We start from the raw sequence: 22,889 nt of genomic DNA, 5'->3' as shown, positions 1-22,889 counted from the left end.
TTTTGATTTTTATAATTTAACCAAATAGTTTTTTTTTTATGATTTTTAGTTTAAAAGTCAACAAAGTTTTTTGAACTTTAGAAAATAAAAACCTCAAATGTGAAGCAGTCAGTCATTCGTCAAGTTTTATTATTTTTGCAGTTATGATATGGACATAAACCAACTATTTAACCTCCTCAAAATGCTGACTGACTAAAACTTCACACAAATGTCATAAATGGCTACGACAATTTCTTTGTTTTTATCAGTGGGTCATAAAAATTAAAACAAACAACCTTTGTTTTGATTCAACTGCCATCTGCGCGCTACATATCTAGAATCTCAAAATTATGGATGACAAATGTTAATACTATTTTGTTTTTTAGATTACAGCTATGTATTTACAATTATTGTGTGTCCTCTATTGTGATTCATGGCAAAAAATGCGTATTTATTTCCTTCCTAAACGAAAATTAATTTTTGTCAAGTTCTCTAAAGAAACAAATACTACCACCCCACGGTGATAAGGTTTTAACACAAGTCCGTCTATATTTTTTTACAAATTTGTAATACCTACCTTTACACAAATCAGATTACTGTATAACTATTTGAAAACTAGGTGAAAAAGTAACAACAACAAACAAATATGAACCCATTTAAAGATGATAAGATAGTGTCGCTGTTGTTTTGTTACTATTATTGTTCTTTTCAGTCAACTAAAAAAATTGGAAAACAAATACGATTAGAAAAAAACATATGCAATATAAATTATGTTGATGATATCTGTCACAAGGCAATTCTAATCAGCAACAAAAAAAGAGTTTTTTTCTTAATAAAAAATTCTCTTATTTTTTAGGTTCTCTTCAAAGGGAATTTTATTACTACTCACTTTTAACTGTTGTGGAGAACCTAAATTTCACAATATTATAGGTTAGGTTAGGTTAGGTTTGGGGATGTGCAGCCACTAACTTGTGACTGCGTCACTCGGTGACCTTACGGTCCATTGTGACCATCCAGTAGAAAAAAAGAGGAAAATGCTGTGATGAAAAGAGGAGATGGAAAAGAGAGGAGAAGAAATAAAAAGAGGAAGTTATTAAAAAGTAAAGAACAAATCAATATCAAGAAAGTTTAAGAGGGGAGGAATAGTTTTAGAGAAGGAAAAAAGTTTATTTTGATGATAGGCAGAATATTTGAAACATCATTTACGCGTTCCGGTTGCGCTGTCCCAGCCACTTTAGATTATTGATGATGTTGTAGATCACAGCAGGTTCCACAGTTGAGTAGAAAGTTAGACACGGTGGAAAGTGAACACCTACTAACCTATGCCGTCTACCAGCCATTGCTGGACAACGACACAAGATGTGCTCGATCGTCTCTAACTCCTCCTCGTCCTCACAGAGTCTGCAGTAGTCAGTAACATCCTCATCCCATTTGATGGTATGGGCCCAGATATAGCAGTGTCCAGTAATGACTCCCGTCGTTACTCTAACTTCAGCTTTACTCAGGTTCAACAGAGAGTTCGTTCTTTTGACTGACCGTGACGGCCATATGGATCTTGCCACAATGCATCAAAGAACGCTTCAATTTTTTGGAAGAAATGAAAATGGGTGATTTGATGGAGTCAGCGATAGCTAGATCTGTAGACTGTGATCCTCGTCTAGCTAATTCATCTGCTCTTCCATTATCCAGATAGTCGCGGTGTCCTTTTACCCAGCATAGCCGAAAGCCGTTACTTAGCTTTCCCAAGGCTGATCTACACTTAAGGACGACATCGGATTTGATGTTGTAGGATTTAATGGCCACAAAGATAGTCACCGGTTCAAATATTACTGCATCCAAACTTTTTATCTTCCGCTGCCTTCCAAATCGCGAAGATTTCAGCCTGGAAGACACTACAGTTGCTGCCTAGCCTGTAGGTGTACTCAAGAAATAGCCTTTCACAGTAGACGCCAGCCCCGGTCCCTTCCTCCATCTTGGAACCGTCTGTATAAAAAGCCAGACCGTCCAGAGGGGGGTTACTGCGGTTCCAGTCGTCTCTACTAGGTATAACGACGTCTATATCGTCAAATCTCAGGACTGGTGATATATAGTCGCTCAGTTTCCCGCGTTGGTTCACATTTATACCTGATTTGATCAGGATACGTCCATGCCCATAGGCACAACCGCGTCAGAGATCCTGTTCATGCAGCCGTAGGGCACTGCGAGTTGCCTAACACTTAATGCTGAGACTCAGTGGTTTTAAGTTCAGCATTGCGTTCAGAGCAGCCAGTTATGAGAATCGCGGCAGCTCTTTGCACCTTGTCAAGCCTACTGGATGTCGATTTTTGGCGCAGTGAGTGCCACCAAACAAGAGAACCATTGGATAAGATGGGTCTAACCACGGTGTTAGAACTTGCGGAGATAGGATACGGCACGTTTTTAGTGGTTCGCATCAGATACTTCTCGTGCAGATGCAACCTTTGAGTCGCTGCCCGTTGTCGGGGTCTCGTTAGATTCCCCTCGTCGGACATCGTTTCCGTTGCCGTCTGCCTTTTAAGGGCCTGTTTATGTATGTCGATAAGAAAACTATTGCGGAAGAAAAACTACCAAATTTGAGCGTGTATTTCAAATTTGTTTTTTGTTTTGAAGCAAAAGCAAATGAAATAATATTTCAAAAACTAAAGTTTGGGTGCCTTTCATGCGCACACATTTTTGTTTCGAAATACATAAACTGGGGGTAAGCCTATTGTCGGCATGTGCCGACACAGGACCAGTCGGAATCAGACTTGCATCCGGTTGGGTATCAGGGCTCGTACTCCCTTTGCTAGATCCACAGCAATCTTCCTGTGTAGACTTGGCCGGGATCACCGTGGTGTCCAGCTCATCATCAGTCAGGGTCAGATTGTGTAACAATTCCTCCGGGAGTATGTCCTCACAGTGTTCATCTGGTACAAGCCTATCCAGCTGGTCGAGGAGTTCCCTACTCTGCCTCTCTAAACTGTCATGAGTAGTTCTGAAGGTCCCGTGAAGGTCGTCCCCGCCCACAACTGCGGTCCTGTCTGCCGTAGACTGGCTTTCACCAGCCCTGGCAAAATCATGTTTCGTTTGAATTGCCGGATCATCAGCTATTTTGGGTGTTGGAGTTGATGCACTTGTAACAGGTTCAGCTGTAGGTGCCAAGGCATCCACACATGGCTTGTGGTCACACCAACGCTTGCCGCCGGTACTGGGTTATTAACTCCCTGCACCGTAACTTTATTTCTCTTGTTCTTTCTACCCATTTTAGTTAATTTATTTAAAGGAACTACCCCGATCCAATTTTGGTCCAGGGTTTCCACGATGTGCGGGGTCGGGTCCAGCTTTCCCGGGGAATAATTTCAATTATTTGATTTCGGAAATATTTTTTTTTTTTTGCAAGAAGAACTATGTAGTTCGTTATCGGAATCTCGCCGACACTCAGGGTAAAGGCCTGGGTACATAAGCGGCCTCACCTGGTTGCTTTGCTTTCCTGCTTCATTTCTGACATATGAAAAATAAAAGAATAAAGAAGAAAAGGGCAACCTAGTATGAAATTGTCTCGGCCTTCTTTATTCTTTTATTTTATGTTATGTCAGACATGAAGCAGGAAAGCAAGGCAACCAGGCGAAGCAGCTTACATACCCAGGCCTTTATAGTAACTAATTCCAGTTGATTGTTTGAGTGGAGTAACTAAATCCACTTTAGACCCCTCACATTGCAATCAACTGTAAACATGTCATATAATAGGGCGTAACCAATTGACTTTTTTCTGTATTACCCGTGATGGTATTATAATAGTTCCAGGTTAAAAGTCATATACCAGAATTATGTATCGTTCCTCTAAATTATTTATATTGATAGCCACGACATTCCTCTCTTCCGTTTTTGTTTAATAAAGTGATGGTTTTTATATGAGAGTTAATATTCGCAATGGAGAAAAAAATGTGTCAATTGGTTCCATTCGCGATTTTTTACCAGTACGGCTTAGAACTAGTTCCGATCTAATTAAATTGTGTTAAATTGTGACAATTGGAATTTTCATTGCTAGCGGTTGGCCATTAAAGTGAGTTGAAAAGTCTCTCCTATTATTAGCTCTGTTTTCTCCTGCTTAATTTCATAAAATATTAAAACAAAAAGAAACTATTTTTCGCATTTTCTTTGTTGCCGTAGTTCATTTGTTTACAACCATCAATCATATTTTTATATTTCTTTTATAATTTATAAGTATTTTTGGTGTTTATTATGTTGTTCTGCTGGCGGCTATATAACACCACCACCCGTATGTATTCTACTTATGTTGTGAATGGAAAATATATTTATATACCACACACGACACACAACCGTACATATATACATCCATATGTAGATATATTAACCGCACTATCTTAGGAAGTTATCACACTTTTTTTTTTTTTTTTGAAATGTTGCAACAGAGGCAGCAGCAACACCAGCAACACCACCAACACCCAAAAACACTTGGTTTTATTTTCCGTAGCTGTCATACTGTCCAATCTCATCGAACACCACACACACACACACTCACCCATACATACATACATATTCATACTAAATTGAGTGGCGGTGTGTCCCCCACCAGCCCTCATTTGCGACACAATTTTCAGTCATTTTCGTCGTCGTCGTTGGTCTACATTAATTTATGCCCTTATTTTTTTGGAATTATCATTATTGGAAAGATAATAATGAAAGAAGGCTAGGGTTGCCAGGTATTGAGCTTGGAGCAAAAATAACTAACATGTTTATTTTCCAAAATTAATGTAGGTCAGGGTGTTTATATATAATGGAAAGTGGAAAACAGCCAGAAGAACGGAGACGATATTCTTTGGAATTACAGCAATCTTGGGCCGAAAATGTAGATACAAATTTCAAAATATTTGGTGGGAACCGCCCGATAGATCCCACCATTTTAATTGAAAAAGTTTTCTGACCACTGGAAAGTGCCAAATTGTTAAAAATGTAGATAAAACCTAAAAATATCTGAAATCGGGATATATGGCCTGTCCCTATGTCCACAAAGTGTTGACGGGATGTTTGATGACTACTGGGAACCCCCATTAGTAATTATAGCATAGATAGAAAATGTAGATGAAAACTTCAAAATACCTGTTATATGTATATGGGGCCTATTAAGAAAACAATTTTTGCTGCAGAATTTTTCACCATTGTTGGGAAACATGAATGACATATTACAGCCAATTTGGGTAAAAATGTAAACAAAAACTTCAAAATAACGTAAATCGAGCGGTATCGTAAAATGGGGACTATGCAAAAAAATGGACCTATACACAAAATTTTTGCTAGAAATAAGTTTTTTTGACAACGAGGAACTGTAAACTTCAAATTTAATCTAAATCGGTCTGAAAGTGTAGCTAAAAATTTCAAAATACCATAAATGAGCGGCATCGTAAAATGGACCTATGTATGTCCATAATGTTTGATAAAGAAATTTCTTGACCACCTCGAACCCTAAATGCCAAATTATAACTAATTAGGCCAGAAAATATATCCAAAAAAGTATCTCAAAATACGTGAAATCGATCGGTACCGTTATATGGGGGCTATAACAAAACGTGGACCTATGTCAATAATTTTTTGTCGAGAAGTTTTCGTATCACTGTGAACCCAACATGCAAAATTAAAGCTAATTCGGTTTAAAACTGTAGCTAAGCATCAAAATACCTGACATTGGATGATATTGTTATATAGGGGCTATACCAAAAGGTGTCTACAATTCTCGGTGGAGAAGTTTTATTTCACCACCGGGAACCCTTTATGTCAAATTACAGAATATTTTGGTCACAATTTTAAACCTAAAACAAATACAAAATAACTGAAATGGGTGGTGCCGTTATGTGAAGTCTTTACCAAAAGGTGGTTCTATTTCCACAATTCTTGGCGGAGAACCCTAAATGCCACTGAGAACATCAAATGCAATTTCCAGAAAATTTGGATCGCAAATGTTACAAAAAAACTTCAAAATACCTGAAAATCGGTGCTGCCACAATTCGTGGTCGAGAAGTTTTTTCACCACTGGGAACCCTAAATGCCAAATTAAAACCTATTTGGCCAAACAATTTAAATAAAATCTATAATATACCTGAAATCGGGTCGTACCGTAGTATGGAGGATATACCGAAAGCTGGACCAATGTCCACAGTCTTTGGATGGAAAGTTTCTTGAGAACATGAAACCATAGATGGCTTTCGTAATATTTTGTCCAAACTTAGTTTAAGTTCGAAGATGAGCTATATCGGTCCACTCCTTCCGGTACCTCCCCCACAAAAGTTCCAAAATGTTCGGAAAATTTGTGGGCATGATAACTCTTGAAGGGAGTAACCGATTTGGTCCATACTTTGCACATCGTGAAATTTCTACCAGACTTAGATAAGGTTCCAATATGGACTCTATCGGCCCACTCCTTCAGGTACCTCCCCCACAAAAGTTCAAAAATGTTCGGAAAAATTTTGCGCACGATAACTCTTGAAGGGAGTTACCGATGTAATCCATACTTTGCACATCCTAATATATCTACCTGATATAGACCAGGTTCGAATATGGACTATATTTGTCTACTCCTTCTGGTACCTCTCACACAAAATTTCTCGAATCAGTTTGATTTTTGTTGAAGCGATTTGCATTCGCTACCTCCATTCAACGGTAAAAGTTTTTTCAGGGGCAAGTCCATATTTCTTGGGAAAACAGCCCGAAAGTTGTAAAAAAAACCCCTTTGTCACCATATGTGGCGGTCGGAGAGCACAATAACTTTCGAACTGTTCAACCGATTTGGTCCAACATTTGGTCTTCGTCATATTATATCCAAACTTAGTTTCATGGGCAATACCGGTCCACAACTTTCGGTACTTCTCCCCAATGTTTAAAAAATGTCACTAAAATGCAAGGACGATATCACTTGAATGGGGCAAACAATTTTGTTCAAACTTTGGATCTCCTAATATTTTAGTTTAAATTCTAAAATGGCCCATATCGGTCCTACCTAAGGGTACCTGCCCTACAAAAGTTCAACATTTGTGTATTAGTGCAGTTAATTCCTAATCCACATTTTGTCGGCAAGTTCAAATGTCCAAAAAGGGCCACAAAATTCTGAAGAGACCTTAAATGCATTTCGCTTCACATTGGCTGAGGGTATATATCTGTCGGCAAAGTCGACTGACACTTTTTTACTTGTTTTCTTCCAAATTTTGTGTGGTAGGTACACCAAAGAGTGCACCGATTTAGTCCATATTCGAACCTGATCTATGCTTGTAGGTAATTTTACAATATGCAAAGTTATGACCAATTCTGTTACTCCCTTCAAGAGTTATCGTGCGCACAATTTTGAACTTTTGTGGGGGACGTACCGGAAGGAGTGGGGGACGGATATGCCCTATAATCGAACTTAACTAAGTCTGGACAATTACGATACACAAAATTTGAACCAAATCGGTGGATCCGTTCAAAGGTGTCGTGCGTACCAGCCAGCCAGACGGACGAACGGACATGACTAAATCAACTCCAAATTGTCGAAAACGGATTTGGTCCAAACATACTTGTGGTCTCAAAACATTATAATGATGAGGCACAATTTTGGTCGCATCAAAGTGTATATGCCCTCTTTAAAAAATATATACGTATAAAAATATATACGGAAGAGTCTTTCTATAAAAAAATAAATGTAATTCAATATCTCAGGAAAGGTCTTCCAGAGAATTTAAAGTCACTTATTGAATGCAAGTCAGGCTTCTATAGAGCAGGGACATCAAGAAGAAGGATCTTATATTGAACGGGAGGCCAAAATGGTTTGCTTTCGTGGAATGGAATGACTTTCAATTGAGCACTCTTCCGACATTCTGTTATTCAGTGTAAGTTTAATCTGAACGGCTTCTATTCTATAGGATACACTTACAGAGCTGTTATATTCCTTAAAGAACCCTCCTCGTTACTCTATATCCAATTCAACACCGTTATGGAAGTTGTCTATTCTCCGGTGCTACATATGACCTTACAGAGCACTTTCATTCCAAAGAGGGTCCTTCGAAACCCATTCAACACCGTTATGGAAGTTGTCTATTCTCCGGTGCTACATATGACCTTACAGAGCACTTTCATTCCAAAGAGGGTCCTTCGTCGTGGGTCTTCTATAAAATAAAATTATTGAGTTCTAGGTTTTTCATGATACACTATGAATTACGGGTTTTCACCAAACAATGAACTTTGCTGTTGTTGTTTTTGTCGCTAGACTGCCGACTGACATCTGCTTTGGAATGTGGATAGGAATTATGCATGCCAGCCGCCGCCGACAACTGCCAACCCCTCGACCAGGCTGTTGTTCTCGGCTGGGACTTTCATAATGTTTATTAGCAGCAATGCTTAGATAAACCATGATAAACAAACAAGATATGGATGGTTTTGTTGTGTGTATGTTATAAAATTGTAGCTTTTGCAACAATAACACCATTCATTGTTAATGCAATTATGCACTGTTATACGCACGCACATTCACGTACACACATGCATAAATAATTATAATAATTTTTAGTCGTCTGCTGTAAATGGAAGTATTCATCATTGCTAAATAAACGCATTTACAAGCGGAACGTTGTACATATTAAAAAATAAACATATGTGTGTATGCTACACTTCGCCCGCTCTACTGGCTGGCTATGATGATGATGATGACCTAAGGGTTATGGTCAAACTCATTTGCTTTGTCATTCCCTCGCGCTTATTCAAGATAGTCAAGTCCGTTGTTTTCTCTTCCTTTGCTTTTGATTACATGGTTGGTTCCAAATGACATCACTCATGGAATTTATTCATTTTAAAATAATGGTTGTAAATTTTATGTATGTTGCATATTATCCATCCATCCATATACTATTTGTAAATAGTGATAATAATGATGGAACAGAACGAAGGAAGGTGGGTGGGTGGTGGCTTTGGTGAGGGTGGCACATTTGGGGCGGTTTCTTGTTTGTAGGTCATTATGTTTATCTTTTGTACGAAAATGACAATTTTGTTGTTGTTTTTGGTTATGGGGAATTAATGGGCCAGTTCCGTGTCGGAAGGAAATCAACTAGCCCAAAAATATGCTAATAATTTTTTTGAGGAAATAGATTGTCATTAATTTAAAAAGAATAAAGCTTTACAGAAAAGGGGGAGTAGGGTATGTGGAACAAAATAAACTTTGATTTCATTAGTTTTACAATATTGATTACTATTTTCAGTTGTAATATTGTAAGCCACTTAATACCACCATTGACATGGAAATCGAAAGCCTTTAGAATATGGCATTGACACATAAAAATCAACTATTACGAAAAAAAATACCACTTAGACAGGTTAAAAGTTGTTAACAAATATCATTCTCTGATTAACACTTACAATGTGGTGGTATGAAGTGTGTGTGTGCGGTCAATAAACGTCATAATTACGATTACCAGCCAACTTCCACACATTAGTGCTATCTGGCTTCTGGAGTACAGCAAAAGGTGTGATTTTTCATTTTTTTGATGATAAATGCCAACAACGTTGTTGATTTTTCTTAAATTATTAAAAAAAAAAAAAAAAAAAATGAGAATTATGCTATGGAAAAGTGTTAACCTTCGTTCATTTTAGAAAATGAATTTATTTATGGTTTGTTTATTTATTTTTCTCACATTCTTTTTCTCACAACTCTCGCACAATAACATTTCTCGACATACTACAAACCTATGTGAGTACACTAAGGCACTCTCTTTTGTATGAGCCACAGGTTGGAATATTCTCATGCTCTGATTGGAAAAGAACCATAAAAATCAATTGGATTTTATGCAAACATTAAAAATAATGATAAAAAAATGTGTGAAAAAATATACACATTTAAACATAAGGAATAAACAATAAATAAATATTTTACACATTCATAAACACATACACGCTCTCATACAAATATGCAGAACACCACCAACCAACCCAACCAATCGCCCAATGTTAAACAAATATTGAAATAATAAATAATATAAAAATACATTTCAACAACCACAAATAATATTAACAACAACAGCAACAACAATACGACCACAACATATTGGAAAAATAAAATAATGATGATAATTCAACAAGTGGATCTCTTAAAACAAAAATCCATCTCGCATCATCCAACCAAAAACGGAGTATGTATGGTGGTAGCCAGTCAAACATCCAGCCAGCAGCCATTGAGCAATAAATAATGCAATTAATAAACATTTTATTGCAATATAATTAATTTCAACTGCCACGAAAAGAAACAACAACAACAACACCAACAACCTCGGCTATTGTTACTTTTCAATGAATTGAAGCGTAAAGTTAAGAAAAAATAAAGAACAAAAAACAAACAGAAACGGGGAAAAAAGAAAATGTTTCATGTAAGAGGGGGGTGGGAGAGGGAGAGAGAGAATGGAGTTTGATGAATGGAAGCTCACATATGTAGTGTGATTCTCTAACTCATTTTTTGAGTTAACGACAAATGTCAAAATTATGAATGAAAAGTTCATATAAAATTTGACAACACTCTTGCTATCGGTAGAACTTTACGACTACTTTCTTTTGGTCGCTAACTTTTCGAAAAATATGGTTAATTACCGAATTTATATGCATTTTAATTTTAGAGAATCGTAAAACTGATCACAAAAATACTTTATTTCCAAGCCTAGGCTTTGTCGACAGACAGCGCCTATGACAATCATTAAATGAAAGTTAATAGTCCCTTTCATTCTATAGGAGCCTCCTTGGGAGTCCTTCTATCCTAAAGAAGCATCCTTTGAAGGTCTTATATTCTATAGAAGGCTCCTTTGGAGGCCTTTTATTCTTTAGAAGCCTCCTTTGGAGGCCTTTTGTTCTTTAGAAGTGCCCTTTGGAGGCCTTCTATTCTAAAGAAGTCTCCTTTGGAGGCCTTCTATACTAAAGAAGTCTCCTTTGGAGGCCTTCTATACTAAAGAAGTCTCCTTTGGAGGCCTTCTATACTATAGAAGTTTCCTTTGCAAGTCACCTTTGGAGGCTTTCTATACTATAGTAGTCACCTTTGGAGGTCTTCTATACTTCAGAAGTCTCCTTTGGAGGCCTTCCATACTATAAAAGTATATTTTTGAGTAAAAGTCTCCTTTGGAGGTTTTCTATACTGTAGAAGCCGCGTTCGGTGGCCTTCTATTCTACAGAAACCTCCTTTAGAGGCCTAATATTCTACAGAAGCCTTCTCTGGTGACCTTCTATTCTCCACAAGCCTTCTTTGTACGCCTTCTGTTCTATAGAAGCCTCCTTTGAAGACTTATATTTGGAGGCCTTCTATGCTACAGAAGCCTTCTATTCTACAAAAGACTCCTTGGGAGGCATTCTACTCTAAAAAAGCCTCCTTTGGAAGCCTTCTATTCTACAGAAGGCCTCTATTCTACATAAACCTCCTTTAGAGGCCTTCTATTCTATAGAATCCTCCTTTGGAGGCCTTCTATTCTATAGAATCTTCTTTGGAGGCCTTCTATTTTATAGAAGCCCCCTTGGGGGCCTTCTATTGTATAGAAACCTCTTTGGAGACCTTCTATTCTATAGAATCCTCATTTGTAGGCCTTATATAGTATAGAAGCCTCCTTTGGAGGCCTTCTATTCTACAGATGCCTTCTTTTCTACCTAAACCTACTTTGGAGGCCTTCTATTACATAGAAGCCTCCTTTGAAGGCCTTCTGGTATTTAAAAGCCTCCTTTGGATGCCTTCTATTATATAGATGCCTCCTTTGGACGTCTTCTATTCTATAGAATATTCCTTTGGAGGCCTTCTATAGAATCATCCTTTGGAGGCCTTCTATACTATAAAAGTCTCCTTTAGAAGCCTTCTATACTATAGAAGCCGCGTTTGGAGACCTTTTATTCTACAGAAGCCTCCTTTGGAGGACTTTTATTCTTTGGAAGTGTCCTTAGGAGGCCTTTTATTCTAAAAAGCCTCCTTTGGAAGCCTTCTATTCTACAGAAGCCTCCTTTGGAGGCCTTCTATTCTACATAAACCTCCTTTAGAGGCCTTCTATTCTATAGAATCCTCCTTTGGGGCATTCTCTTCTATAGAATCATCCTTTGGAGACTTTCTATTCTATAGAATCCGCCTTTGTTGACGTTATATTCTAAATAAGCTTCCTTTGGAGGTCTTATATTATGTAGAAGCCTCCTTTGGAGGCATTCTTTTTCATAAGTGGCTCCTTTGGAAGCCTTGTATTACATAGAAGCCTCCTAAGGAGGCGTTCTCTTCTATAGAAGCATCCATTAGATGCCTTATATTTTTTAGAAGCGTTCTTTGAAGGCTTTCTACTCTACAGAAGCCTCCTCAAAGCCTTAAAAACAAAATTCTTCATTTAACTTTCTTAATGTATTTGACAGTTAAGGATTATTTTTGGTTCCCCCTATTTTCTGCCAAGTAATACCAATTTAACACTTCCAAAGGCGGTCACTGTGTTCCGTATTGATACTACATAGTATTTTTGTTTATCAGTTTATCAACCACACAACAACAAAAAACCATCAAACCAGCCGAGGGTCCCCCCAAGAAAACGGTGTTTATGTTTACTTTATATGAAAATAAATAAATATAAAAATGCAACTTAATATAGATATTATTGTATATATGGATCGGATGTGTAAGCAATTACTGCATTCAGCAGATTTTTATGTGATTCGAATTGTGGGTGGTCGCGATGAACACCACAAAAACAAAAGCAATCAATGGCTTGGATGTTGTTGCGTGCACTGAGATTATGCGCTGGTGTTGGGGGAATCAATTTACATTGTCGCTTTTTTTGTTTATATTTTGTGTATAACTCCACTAGATTATTCTTGAGTTATTCGTTCTTTAGAGTTTGCAATACTTAAATATAAACAAATACATAAAAATAAACAAATAAATATGTGTATACATATTTTTTCCTATTCTTTTATACCATCTGACAAGGATGCTGAAGTGCGAATGAATGTATAAACACCCACTACTGCTCACGCCCAACCTCCTTCAATTCACTTAGGCAGAGTGTGCCCACAAATGTAACACACAAAGACATTTCTCGTCTGTCAATTGTCATTTATCATCATCATAACCAGCCAGCATAGTTTTTGCACTACTTTGTGTCTTTTGTCTGCGTTTTGTTTCTCTGTCTTGTTTCGATCTCGCTTAGTAAAATGTTTTATCTTTGTTATTCATATGACTTAACCGCTGTCTGTAGTTTGGTTGGTTGGGTGTATGACCGTTTTGACTGTGGATATAATAGGTCTGGGTGATGATGAGCTAGCTAGCTGTCTGTCTGTCAAGACAAATCAACAATGAATATAAATAATGTTGGGTTAAATACTCATCAAAATCATCATCATTGTTATTGTCATCATCTCCATTGTTGTTGTGGGATATGCACACAAATATGTGGCAATGTTAGATTAATATCTAAATTAAATATTAAATTCCTGGTTCCAGAGTTCAATTGTGGTCATATAAAGATAGTAAAATATAAAAGAAAATAGGTGAATACAAATAGTTTACAACCCAGAGTACATTCCCCCATAGCAATATAAGACTTCATGAGAAATGGACAATACCTGCTTAAGAATCTACGAGTATGTATTGAAGATCTCAAGGAGGAGCCCTTTTATCAGTAGAACGCTTTAATGATGTCTTCTATACATGAGAGACCATCTGATGGAATAGGTGGTTTCTATATGAAGTGTATCCCTAAAACATCTTGTATCTATCTTACATAACTCCTTACGGAAGTCTTTCATACAAAGGAAGCGTTATGAAAGAAAGGAGTTCAGTGTATAGCATACTTTTAGGAGCTACTCTATCCATAAAAAAAAAACTTCAGGATATCATCAGTCCGTTGAATAATGTTCTTTTCTATATATAGAAGATATATAGTTTATCTATCATTAGAAACCACTCATATAAATAATTTACAACAACAACAAGTTTCAATAGTGGCAAAAAACCATTACCTTAAAGTTCGCATACATTTTCTGAATATTTTCCTGCCATGTTTCGCAGTAAAATATCTTTAAAATGGAATTTTCTTTATAAAAGTTCATTAGGATGTATTAATCCGTAAAATACTTATTGGAGATCTGCTTATTTGTATTCAATGGGAATGGCTTTTATTATATATAATAATTTTCGAAATTTACTTTTCTATCTAAACCAACCTCGTATTAGAAAGGGGAAAGAGTGAAGAGTTTAATAATAATGCATAACTTACATACATATGGCTAACTGTATTATGTGTATGCGGAACGAGAGTATGAAGAAAACGACATTCATTGTGTTTAACCATCAACAATTTAAAAATACCATTAAAACTATTCACGCGTTAATGGTTAAAAATGAATCATTAATTCTGCTCTTGTTTCGAGTATACATGGTTTAAAAATTATAGTAAACTTTGTTATGAATAAGATATTGACAACCATGAAGTGAAGGCGAAGAAACATCAATGAAAATATAGAACAAATATTTGTTAAAATTAATGATAAATGCCGTAGATAACAACAACTTACGGTGTATTTAACTTTAGGTCATTATCCTCAATACAAAAACAATTCACTTCTGTTGCGCCTAAAAGTCCACCACACTTTTGAGCATATACTAGGTGCTGCATAAATTAAATTTGGAAGTTGAAAAGAAGTCCCCCGTTTGTTTGTTTTTATTAACAAATAAGCACCCCATAAATTAATTTGATTTGTTTCTGTTCAACAATTTTCACTTTCATTTTTATCCATACATATATTTATTTGACTCCTCTTCTTTCTTCTTGCGAAATGTGAAACAAAACAAAGATAAACAATGGTCGCGTCGTCGGCCACCGCTATGAACAAAAAATAAGACAGACATCAGCAGAGGCGGTAGTGAAATATTGTGTAACAGAATATAATCGGACATGTGTGTTACGGGGCGACGAACAACAAACGCTCCATGTCTGAGTCTTCTTTTGTTGATACCACGACGGATGGTTCAGCAGAGCTTTACATGACAGTACTACAATAACACACTGATTTTAAGTGTTTATTTTTTCTACTGCTTTTACATGCTAGCAATAAGCTACCGGTTTTTTATTAGCTTCGCCATTCGTTGTCAGGTTTTTTGCATTTATATGGGCCAAACTATCAACGTAATGGTAATTTCATAAGTTATAGTTTGAAGAAAGAAATAAATAAACAATGAAATTTTGCAAAATCATATTTAACAGTAGCAGGTATTGATAGATTTTAAAGGGGGGAAGGGAGGGCCGAGTGTGTGTGAATCATGCCCTTATATCAGCACTACAAGATCACTGCAAGCAAGTGACTCACCGTACCTTTAGGGGGGTTTCTCAGAAATTCATTTGAAATTTATTGTTAAAAGTTAAGCTTTCAATGCCTTTCTTTCTTTGTTTCGTACAATAGATTCCTAATTAATTTTGTTTTTGTTTCTTTCTTTGCAGATTATTTACATCACTGCCAAAATATACACAACATTTATTAGTTTTATTATTTGGTACATTCCGTGTAATAGCCAGCAATGCTGCTCACGCTGGCACCGGCATGACCAGTGAAGCATTGGGTGTCTCTGTTGCACCCAGTTTCTTTCAGTCATGTGTTAGTGATGGTAAGACCGCACGTATGGAAGATGTTTTAAAATTTAAGGTAATTAAACTGAAAACAAAACGAAATTCCAAAATGATATCATGGATTTTATACGATCTTTCTCCGCCGCACGACAGGTAGCCACAAAAATTATGAAATACATCATCGATAAGTTTGCAACACATGATTTGTTTGGTCGAGAGAATTATGAATATTATGCTCGTGTTACGGGACGCATATTGAAAGTGCAAGACGAATGGATATGCAGTTTTCAATATCCTCCGCCGCCTCGTGGCAAATTGGCCCAACAGAAATATGCTTGTAAGTGGTATAAAAAAAAACAAACAAAAGTTCCCTTTATGATTGTATTCTGTTCCATTTTCAGTACAACACTCACTGGAGGCGGAAAAAACATGGTTACAATGTCAATGTGAACGTTGGGGTTTACGTGAGTATAACAATATTTCTACATATATGCATTGCCTGTTTTCGTTTTTTGTTTGTTGCGGTTCTACCAACCAGATTGTCTTTTCTCTATATACCTATCTTCTGTATTCTTTTTTCTGTAACATTCATGCATATGTTTTTTGTGGTCTTCTGTTTCTATATTTGTATATAGAAATAAACCTCAAACCTTAAGTAAATTGCAAACTAACTTTCTATATAAAATATCAAAACCAAACGGTAGTCTGTGATTAATTGAAAAAATAATTATTAACATTGTTAGCTTGAAGACTTTCCACCAATTAATCTCCATTAGTTTGTATGTATGTGTTTGAATACAAACGAACCAAAATTAAAACATTGTCTGTTTTCATTATTGCTCATCACTCACTCATTAATCATATCATTTGCCCAATTATATTAGCATCATTCCAATCTTGATTAGAAATTAAATTTTTGAAAAATTGAAACTTCTTCTTTAAAGGGATCTTAACTTTTAGTTTATAGTTTATTTTTTGCATAATCTTAAATCTTAACAACTACCTAAAATGTTTGTGTCTTTCTTTCTTCTTCTCAAACAAATTCTTTTCACAAAAACAAAACCAAAAATATATGCTGCTCTCCTCTATCTATCTCTCTATGTTATCTTATAATAATTGCTGATGATCGTTGTATACTCACTTACATACCAAAAACCTACGCCTCATCCCCACAGTTGCTCAAGAGGAATCTCGTTCAACACCTGCCTTGCTAACCAGTTCTAGCTCTGCTTTGGATAACAGTGTTGTTTCACTTGGTGTTACACCAGAACATTCATTTATGGAATCTTGTGCTCGACTCTCTGTTTCTTTAGAGGGTCCTGGTCTATTCGCTATGACATCTTCACCATTGCCAAGCCGCAATAAACACGAGTTTCAACCAGACGATGAAGATGACGACTTAGATGAGAACGAGTATAACGACGACGATGATGATGACGACGATAACAATGGCGACAATGCTAACGGTGGCGGTGACAATGCAGAACATGATATCGCCAACGATTTAGATCTTTCTTCACACAATGATGATGAAAACATTGAAAATCAATCGAAAAATGCCAACTTCCATTTAACATCATCGTCCACCTCAACATCAGCGGGTAAATCGCGCCGTACTCTGAAATCACGATCATCCTCGAATGATGCTGGAGGCCCAGCCTCAGGAGATTATACATTTACCGATAGCCAAGATGATGTAGATGGCGATGAAATGATGCGTTGTGTGGTTAAACGGCGTTACAAACAGAACAAAAAGAAATCTCCTAGCACCTCGAATACAGCCCAAATACGTGGTGTCCAACAGCAAAGACGACTAAGGACAAGCATCAACAAAAGTATAGACACCACCCATTCTACGACGACGACAACGTCTTCGGCAACGACAACAACGACTACGCAACATCATAACGATTATTTGAATGACTATGAATTTATGGGTAAATCTTCGACATCAACCTCCACGCTGAAAGCCCTAACCACCACCGATCCATCACTACTGACACAAAACATGCAACAAAAGTCAAGAGTTTGTTCTCGATGCAAGCGAGGTATACGCCACTCCTCCTCGTGTTCTTCGTCCACGGCCTCAGGTGGTGGTGGGGCCGCTGCCAATGGTACTGTTGGCGGCAGTGGCATGACTATGGACGAGTTGAAGGCCTTCAATCGTTATGCTGAAAGTACAAAAAGTTTATCCTACTTGCCACAGGTGAGGGATGAATACTTGCTTGCTTCAAGGATTTCGGTATAAAGCTCATTTCCTTTTTTTGTTTTTTTTTTATTAACTTTCATTATTTAATTATTATTTTTTCCTTGAATAGATTTAGTTCCCTTAGAATTTAATATTTTTTATTTATATAATAATAAAACAAAATGCAAATAGTGAGAGCTTTTGTCCAAAAACCAAAACAACATTACAAATGCAATGTTTTGTTGTTAGAAGTAACTTGCGCATGTCTTATTGTTGTCTGTCTGTAAATGTTACCAACTTTATAGGTGGAACTAGCAAAAGCATGTTTAAACTGCAGTTCCCTACTAGCTAAATAATTACTAGCATCAAACTACTAGCTAACGTTAGAAAAAAGCTCTTACATACATAACAATACACTAAACCAATTCTTGAAAGAATTTAAAACAAGTTCCATTTGCTGCTTATAGGCAAAATAACAAATTAAAAAAAGCCAACCATATACAACAAATATTTGAATTCCAAAAACAAAACATTCCCTGCCTTGGCCTGGCCAATATAACAAACATAATGTGCACCAACCAACAAACACTTCTCACGACCATTACATTCATTCCTTCATCAATTGTATTCTTAAATGAGTGTTTTTGTCATTCTCGAATATGATTTTCATTATGCGTTCAATTCGTTTTTAGTTTATTTTAAAGAATTTTATTTGCTTTTGTTTGTTTTGATTCCAAACGTTGTTGTGTTATAAGAATTTATAATGCCTTTTTGTTGACATCGAACAAATTATAAACAAAACAAAAAAACGATTAACAAACAATCCTAATATTATTTGCAGTTTAATGTAAATAATAATTAGTAAATATTATTATTTAAAGAAGAGAAATTATCAGACTTGAAAGCAGTAACAAACTCTGCTAAATTTCATCATATAGGTATATATTTGAAATCAATGTGTTGAAATAATATTTTGATACTCTTCAAAATCAAAAGCTCACCTTTATGTAAAAAACTGTGTATATACTTAAAACATAGAATTCTTTATTTATTGCAAATTGATTCTACTAATTTCTTAGCTTTAGATATGAAACTTATTTAATATATTAAATACAATAAATAAAAATTCCAATTTTTATATTTTTAAGAATTACTTTTTTTTAATTTTAAATAAAATTGTTCTTTTTCCTTTTTACCCCCAAAAAATATGTTTTAATTTATTTACTTTTTTATTTGTTTTAGTTTAATGTTTTTATTTGGCTTCTAATTCGTTGTTTAATTTGAAAAAAATCACCTTCTTTCCAACTACACTATCTCTAAATTATCCCAACTTTTATTTTCAACTAATCAATCAATGAAGTTAGCTGTTTGAAGAATATCACCAATAGAGAAAGGTATAATGTTGAAATATTTAGCAGACCAGTAGCCGTATTCTGTAACTTTTATCGATTGAAAAGTTGTTAAAATTTCTTTTGTTTTTGTAACAACTACAAAACAAACAAATGAAATTGTTGTAAAATAAACAATGAGTAAAGTTGTTAAAAAGTTACAGAATAGGCATACTGGAGTTGGCAAGCTATTCTTATTTTATTGTTTAAAGTTTGGGACATTGAGAGTATATTTTTAATATATTTTTGTTTATATAACTCAATTATTGTTTTCAAAACCCTTCTGATTTAAACACAATTTTAAAGTTCACTCCTTAAACACTTTTTGGATCCATAAATGCTTCAAAATGTTTTTCTCGGCTTCTTTTATTAATACTATCAACCAAATACGGCCAACTGATTGCAAATGTCTACTTTCGCCATAAAACGATGGTCATTTCTGGAATATTGCCGCAAAATGTGAGATCACGGATGTAATATGTACATGCTAGAATATGTATTCATAAGAGAATTTGATACATCGATTCATAATCTTATTTTATTTTTTTAATTCAAAATTATAATCTACTTTTTTGTTAAATAGACATTTTAATATGTGGATATTTTTTCAAATTAGTTCTGTTTTACCTTCTTCGACCAATTATTTCGGTTTTATTATATTGTAGAATAAAGTATTAATATTTAGTATTATGAACACAGTTTCCACTTTTTAATTTTAAACGGTTTTATTTAATTTGAACCTTTGGTAAGCTAATATTATAACTGCTATAAGAAGCAATTGTAAACGATCGACATAAAATCATTCATGAGTCATGTATTCCACATTTCAAATATCATTTTTTTCTATTTTATCACTTCAATTTCTTTGTCATTCAACATTCGGAATATTCGGAAACATTTTGATTTGTATTCATTTATTTGCCGTTTATTGTTTTCGTGTCCAGTTTTTTCATTGTCCAACAGCTAATTTTCTTCATCTTCTTCGTTGATTTTTTTTTTTATTTTTTGTAAAAACAATTTAAGGCACTACCACCACCCACTCTCACCACTTTTTTTAATTTCATCTTTCAGATGTTGTGCATTTGCTTTATTAGCCCTGTTTTCTTGCACCTTTTTCGTTTGCGCCTATTAAACAAACTAACAGTTTTTTTTTATAAAAACATTAAGTTGTACAATAATAAATCTTAACAATTTTTTCATATTTCTTTTTTATTTTATGTTTTTCTTTTTTCCGTTGACAAAACAAAAAAATATATTCCCGAACTTTTTGTATGTCTTTTTTGAAACAAACAAAAATAAATCAAAAACCAACAACAAAACTCTAAAAACAAACTACACTACTCTCCTCCATGCTATGATAACGGATATGTTTTCTTCCTACCTCTTCTGTAAAACGTGATGTGCTTGGAAATTATAAACATAACCAACCCTTTCCAAAAATTATAAACTAAAAACGAATCACTTCTTTTCTCTGCATCTCTGACATCAACCGAAAACTACGACAACAACCACAATACACCTTTCCAAATAATAAAACACACTCTGAATGAATGACGCAAAACAACGACAAAACAATGTGTTGAATTTTGAACAGGTCCATGAACGACAAACGGCCCGCATGCGCACACGTTCTGAGTGGTTTTTGGGTCCAAAAGATGACGACGATGATGTTTTGTGCATGGCCAACAATACATGTAGCAACTGCTATTTAACGGTACATGGAGGTGAAAATGAAATGACAGCATCTGGCAGTTATTTGGGCGGTGGCAGCACCAGAGATATGCGGCGTGTTGATCTGGCGGATCATCGTGCGGCAATAAATACTGCCGGCTCAGGTCATGCTGAGGCTGTCAACACCTCATTATATTTATATTATAAACAACAACAGCAGCAACAACACCAACATCAACAACGTCATCATCAATTACAAGCTGGCCAAAGGCAAAGTTTCCATTTGTCTCCAGATTTTATGATGGACACAGATGATGGTTACTACCATGGTGGTGGCAGCCAGGCTACCACAACACAACAGGCAACAACACATTCCAGCAGCATGCAACAACCAATACAACAACATGCCTTGACAGCGGCAGGTCATCATCAGCAACTAAAACCTCACACATTGGCGGTGACAGGAGGTGGAGCTGGCCTGTATTTGGATACAAATTATGGTATATATGATTTTGATGATACTGACATTTTAATTTCTGCTAATTCTACTACCACAACTACATCCAACACCACCAATACTACTCCAACTACTACTTCAGATAATTCTTATTATCATAACAACAATAACAACAACAACAAAGAAAACAATAATGACTATACACTAAAACATCGCCAACATTTAATGTCAAAAATCATAGGCAACAACAACAACAACAAAACCGATTACAACAGGGATATAACTTTAAAGTCTCAGCCATCACTTTCATCGGTATCATCATCATCATTTAATAAACCATTATCACAGCAACAACAACAACAATTGCATGCTTTTCCCCAGAATAATACCAACAACAATAACAGCAGTAATAATAACAATAATCATCATCAGCGCCATATGTCTCAATATTATTCTACTGAATCCCTGTTAAGCAATCATAAATCATACCTAGATGTCAATTGTGGCCCAGATCATGAAATTGATGAACTGCCTTGCTGCTCAACATCAACTCTGGCATCAAAATTATCCTATCATAGTTTACGTGATGTTGAAAAACGTCATGACATGGATGATGGTAATGATGATGTTGATGACGACGAGTTGTCGTTGATGACTTCTAGCAATGCAAATCTGACCAATACTAGCACTAGCACCACTACCAATAACACTACCAGTTCCAATGTCCCTCCTTCATCCCTAGATGAGCATGACTATATGTTAGGTCCATCGTATCGCCACTCCACACCGATGATGCAACAACGTCGACGTCTACAACGCCAAACACAGGCACTTAGACGTCAACGGGTGAATTCCAATTCTTCATCACTATACCAATCATTTAATGCCAGCCTCCAGGCACCCATGACATCTGCCAATCGTGGTCATTTTTCTAATTCACGGAATTCTTATCACAATGAATCGCGTTCCTTATCTTCAAGTCGTGCTGGTGGTGGTGGTGGAAGTGGTGGTGTTACAGGTGGCAATGCCAGCAGTACAGGCGTTACCAGCAGTAGTTCTAATAATAATTTTGTTAGTATTGTATTTAATGTTTTAGATTTTTTGTTTTAAAAAATAAATTTCCCAAACACTGTTTTAGGTGTTCACCTTTTGTTTTTATTTCAATTAGTGTTAATATTTATATACTTTGTTTGTGTATTTGTGGCTTAATTTTTTATGTTTAAATTTACCCCCAGTTTTTGTAAAAATTTTTATTTTTCTCACACGAATTGTCAAATTTTGTAGATCGATTTACTCGCTTTAGCGCAAATGTAGAGCGCTGATTTTTAAATGAGGAATCCTTAACGATATATGGAACGGGTATACGAAAAATTAGATGTGTATGTTATCTGGGGGCTGAGCTATGAATGCCTAAATTATTACGAATATAGACGAACGAACAAAAATAAGTTACAAAAACTGGGGGTTAATGTTTTTTTTTTTTGTGTTTTTTTATTTAAATATAAAATTGAATTTTTGTTTAAAAGTTGTTCTAGATTGTTGATTCGAATACAGCCAGAAGAAGTTGATCACACAATTTGTATTGGATATATTTTTACAATTGCGTTATTTGT

The 22,889-nt window shown here is 35.7% G+C and overlaps 1 protein-coding gene across 11 annotated transcripts in view; it reads left to right on the top strand.

The window, feature by feature from the left end:
* The window catches only part of RhoGAP71E (Rho GTPase activating protein at 71E), a 56,270-nt gene that overhangs the window by 29,246 nt on the left and 4,135 nt on the right, over window positions 1–22,889 (top strand). For 2 of the 11 annotated variants that reach the window (XM_073984521.1, XM_073984520.1), the window contains exons 2-4: window positions 15,447–15,648; window positions 15,726–15,909; window positions 15,974–16,036. In XM_073984521.1, coding sequence (XP_073840622.1) covers window positions 15,447–15,648; window positions 15,726–15,909; window positions 15,974–16,036 — 449 coding nt within the window. Of the gene's footprint in view, window positions 1–15,446; window positions 15,649–15,725; window positions 15,910–15,973; window positions 16,037–16,747; window positions 17,779–20,742; window positions 22,410–22,889 lie in introns of those variants that run through there. The other 9 variants (XM_073984513.1, XM_073984517.1, XM_073984515.1 and 6 more) reach the window with 9 other exon arrangements.

This window comes from Musca autumnalis, unplaced genomic scaffold, assembly GCF_047663935.1.
Source record: "Musca autumnalis isolate F117 unplaced genomic scaffold, ASM4766393v1 scaffold_4, whole genome shotgun sequence".
Lineage (NCBI taxonomy): Eukaryota > Metazoa > Arthropoda > Insecta > Diptera > Muscidae > Musca > Musca autumnalis.
Note: the sequence above shows the minus strand (reverse complement) of the source record. Positions and strands in the feature narration are given on the sequence as shown.